Below are 3958 nucleotides of genomic sequence, written 5' to 3'. Positions count from 1 at the left end.
AAATAACGCCCTCCAACAGTGCAATCCACTACTCAACCTCTCACTAACCCACCACCTGCCTTAAGATCACAGGTTGGTTAACAGACAGCATCTGCGTGGGAGACGGATGATGGGCATGATTCATTTCACGAACCATATAACTACAGGAAACATCAGTGTGAGACTCTCCAATCCCACTATATGATATTTTTAAGCTTGGATATACAGTCATGTATCAGATGTGGACTTATTTATTGAATTCTTTGCCACTATAGACTCTAAATGGTCTCACACTTAATCTCAGCCTGCAAGTTTCAATCTGATGCCACTGCTTGTCACTCACCTCTCATGCTGACATCCAGTGGGTTCAGTCCTGCTGCAAACACTTTGACAATAACCTCATTTGGGAAGTCGATGATGGGGAAACTGGCATTTTTAGTGAACCGCAACACATCATTGCTTCCATATTTATCAATAACCCAGGCAGGCATAACAGTCCTGCAGATTCTGCTAGTACTGAACAGTCTTGCCTGGCTGGAAACTGGTAGTGATTTATTAAGGTAACACAACCACCTACTGTGCACTAAATGTCTAACAGAACACATCTTTTAACTTCTATGAAGCTCAAATATTGTCAAATAAAATGAAACTGCAGCTGTAAATCAGCAGTGTATTCAGTGCCTGTTACACAGACAGTAACGGTATGCTAAATGACACTAAATCACTGTTTAAACTTCTTTGAAAGCCACGAAAACCTTCTGACTATAAACATGTTCTCTTTATACAAACATATCGAACTACTCAACTAGATAAATGCCATATTTCCCAAAGTCATGGTCGTTTCAAACCATCGTCCTCTTCCGTAACAAGCTGCCTCTTCGTCACCGGCGTCATAGACAGTGCTCAGCCGCTCCGCCAATCAGCGCACGGTTTCCTCAACCGCTGTCCAATCACAGACAGCGCTGTTAGACGTTGCTCATCGAAACAAACATGGCAGCGCTGGTGCTGCACACCGTGCGAAGGTTGCTGTTCATTTGAAAGGTTGTCACAAAAGAACCGTAAACATGCTCAGCCTGACAGTGAGGGAGGTCAGTACGACTGTTGGCGCTTTCACTTTACTTACCGTGTGTGTCTGCTTACTGCTAATTCATCCAGAGCTTAAATGACATAATGTATGTGTTCTGATACACTTGTGTCCTGACTGGCAGTAGCTAAAACATATGGGCAGCTTCAGACGTTCAGTGTGCGTAGTGAGAGGTTGTATTGCACAGTTGTATGAATACAGCAGAAGATGTAGCTCACCGAGACAACTACTAACTACTACACCTACTGTGTTGCATAGAGATCTTTTACCAAAATAAAAATAGCAATAAGTGTACTAGGTGTTAAAAAGAATGCTTCTACTATCATATATTATTGCAGTATCACTACATTACCAGACGAGTTTATATTTGTATGTCTAATCAATGTAGTGCAATAAAACCTAGAACAGTGACCTCTGGAATGTAGTGGAGTTAAAGTGCAAAGTAGCTTAAAATGTACTTAAGGGCCTTACAGTTGTACAGTAACCTTTTTCAAGTAAGAAAAGCACAGCTGTGAATAATAAAGTTAATGATGGCTGAATTCCATTTGGATGCTTTATTTTCATGCTCCTGTTATTGTGCGTGCATGCTCACACACTGCCGTGGCTGTCTGGGACTCTTGAATAGAACCTGTGCTTTACCTGCTGTGACCAAATGTCCAATGTTTGCTGTAAAAAAAAAAAAAGGCCAGTTGAGTTAAAGTACGAGTTACATTCCACCACTGCTGTTTCATCATCGTTCTCCAGGTGTCTTTGGCGCTCCGAGAGGGAAGAATCTCCCCAACAGAGCTTTGTAGGAAGTGTCTGAACCGGATCAAGAAAACACAACATCTTAATGCCTACATCACGGTGACAGAGGAGCTGGCGCTGAAGCAGGCTCAAGAAGCAGAAACCAGACTGCTGCAAGGTATGGACACAGGCGTACGTGTTTTCTGTGTATTCTGTGTAGACTCGTAGGTGTTACTGTTAGATGTCGTTTGCTCTCAGGTGCCCCCAGAGGTCCTCTGGATGGAATTCCTTTTGCAGTCAAGGACAACTTCTGCACAGAGAATATCAAGACCACATGTGCTTCCAGGATGCTGAAAGGTCAGCGTGAACCGCACTGAAAGTGATCTTCTTATTTATTTGAGTATTTTCCACTGTATGTCAGTCCAGCAATGACAACCTACCATTATGTTTGCTACAGATTACACTCCACCCTACAATGCTACAGTGGTCCAGAAGCTCTTGGACCAAGGGGCTGTTCTCATGGGGAAGACCAACATGGATGAGTTTGCTATGGGGTAAGGCCATTGTTATCAATGTCAGAATAGCTTTTTACTCAAATAGTGCATTTTTGTAACACCTAGTTACACATTCCAGTCTATTTTCTACATATTTAAATACATTTGATCTATTTGATGAAGCTGTTACAGCTGTGTACACCTACAGGAAGAGACTCATTGCAGTGCATGTTTTTTATATTATACTGGTTGTCATTGTCTTATGTGTTTATTTACTTACTTACTTATTGTTGCAGTTCAGGCAGTACTGACGGGGCTTTCGGTCCAGTGAGAAACCCCTGGAGCTATGCTGCTCCCTACAGAGAGCAGACAGAGGCAGCTCCAGACTCTGACTGGGTCGTCACTGGAGGAAGTTCAGGAGGAAGTGCTGCAGCTGTGGCCTCGCTCACCAGCTACCTGTGAGGGAACGCATTAAAGAACACGGTTACAAAGACATACAAAAGAAAGATTTGATCCAAAATGGTTTACAGTTTAAAATGTACTGTTTTGGTGATTGCTTGGCAGGGCTTTGGGTTCAGACACAGGTGGTTCTACTCGTAACCCAGGAGCATTGTGTGGTGTTGTGGCCCTGAAGCCCACTTACGGTCTGCTGTCCAGACATGGTCTCATCCCCCTGGTCAACTCCATGGACGTCCCCGGGATTATGACACGCAGCGTCGGTGATGCAGCCACCGTCTTAGGTAGGACACTACTGATGAGCTGTCATCACACTGTAGGATAATGTCCTGAATTCCTAGTTGAACATATCTGGGTCTGGTTAAATAGTGTGCATTGTGACCTCTGGAGGTAACTGAGTTCAGGAAGAGTATATTTACTTTTCAAATAGGCATTTCTGTGCTTGACAGGGCTCTGTCTACTGGGTTGGTTAATAAATCCTTCAGTCTAATTGTGCGCTGTTCTTGTGGTATCAGTTGGCTAGAGCTGGAAAGATTAGTAGATTTTTTGAGTCCTTTTTTAAGAAGAAATTATCAACATTTTTCACCATTTTATGACATTTGATAGACCAAACAACTAATTGATTAATTGAGAAAATAATCAACCAATTAATCAAGAATGAAAATAACAGTTAGTTATAGTGTTACAGCTGAATATAATTTAGTTAGCCTCCTGCTCTGGCTTCTATTGTTTTATTGAATTTTAACCATTGGTAGTGCCGTGTCAGGTTACTATTAGTTAGTCTATTCTTATATTCTTGGTATATACTGTCTATTTTGATTGCTAGGGTTAGCTGCACCCAGGGTTGTGGTGAGCAAAGTCTGAAACCACTGTAGAAGTCCTACCTCGCTGAGCAGCTCTACACTGTTGTGCATTTGTCACACTGACGTCAAATAATGGCCCTGACCTCGGATTGTGTTTTCACACAGGTATCCTCCAAGGCCTTGATGTTAAAGACTCAACAACAGTTCCTGCACCTTCATCACCGACAGAGCTACCTGAAGACTTTAATGTAAAGAATATCTGTGTAGGCATCCCCAAGGTGATTAAAGTCATTGTCTCTTCTGGGTTTCCTCAGCTTTCGGAGTAAAGGGTAGGGGAGGATTTAAGATGCAGACTTGTGAATATACACTGAACAAAATTATAAACGCAACACTTTGTTTTTGCCCCCATTCATCAT

The 3958-nt window shown here is 42.4% G+C and overlaps 2 protein-coding genes across 2 annotated transcripts in view; one reads left to right on the top strand and one right to left on the bottom strand.

Annotated features, from left to right (window-relative positions):
• rtn4ip1 (reticulon 4 interacting protein 1) overlaps positions 1-584 on the bottom strand; it is a 10976-nt gene extending 10392 nt beyond the window's left edge. Inside the window, exon 1 of the mRNA XM_035674236.1 lies at positions 323-584. Coding sequence (XP_035530129.1) covers positions 323-584 — 262 coding nt within the window. The remainder of the gene's footprint in view (positions 1-322) is intronic.
• A 364-nt stretch (positions 585-948) lies between these two features.
• qrsl1 (glutaminyl-tRNA amidotransferase subunit QRSL1) overlaps positions 949-3958 on the top strand; it is a gene marked incomplete in the record, with an annotated part of 4956 nt that continues 1946 nt past the window's right edge. Inside the window, 7 exon segments of the mRNA XM_035674235.1 lie at positions 949-1067; positions 1808-1967; positions 2048-2146; positions 2247-2343; positions 2580-2741; positions 2848-3023; positions 3708-3820. Of these exon segments, the coding sequence (XP_035530128.1) occupies positions 1044-1067; positions 1808-1967; positions 2048-2146; positions 2247-2343; positions 2580-2741; positions 2848-3023; positions 3708-3820 (831 nt within the window).

The sequence above is a fragment of the Morone saxatilis genome, unplaced genomic scaffold (assembly GCF_004916995.1).
Source record: "Morone saxatilis isolate NCDOM2014 unplaced genomic scaffold, NCSU_SB_2.0 Contig3, whole genome shotgun sequence".
Taxonomy (NCBI): Eukaryota; Metazoa; Chordata; class Actinopteri; family Moronidae; genus Morone; species Morone saxatilis.
Note: the sequence above shows the minus strand (reverse complement) of the source record. Positions and strands in the feature narration are given on the sequence as shown.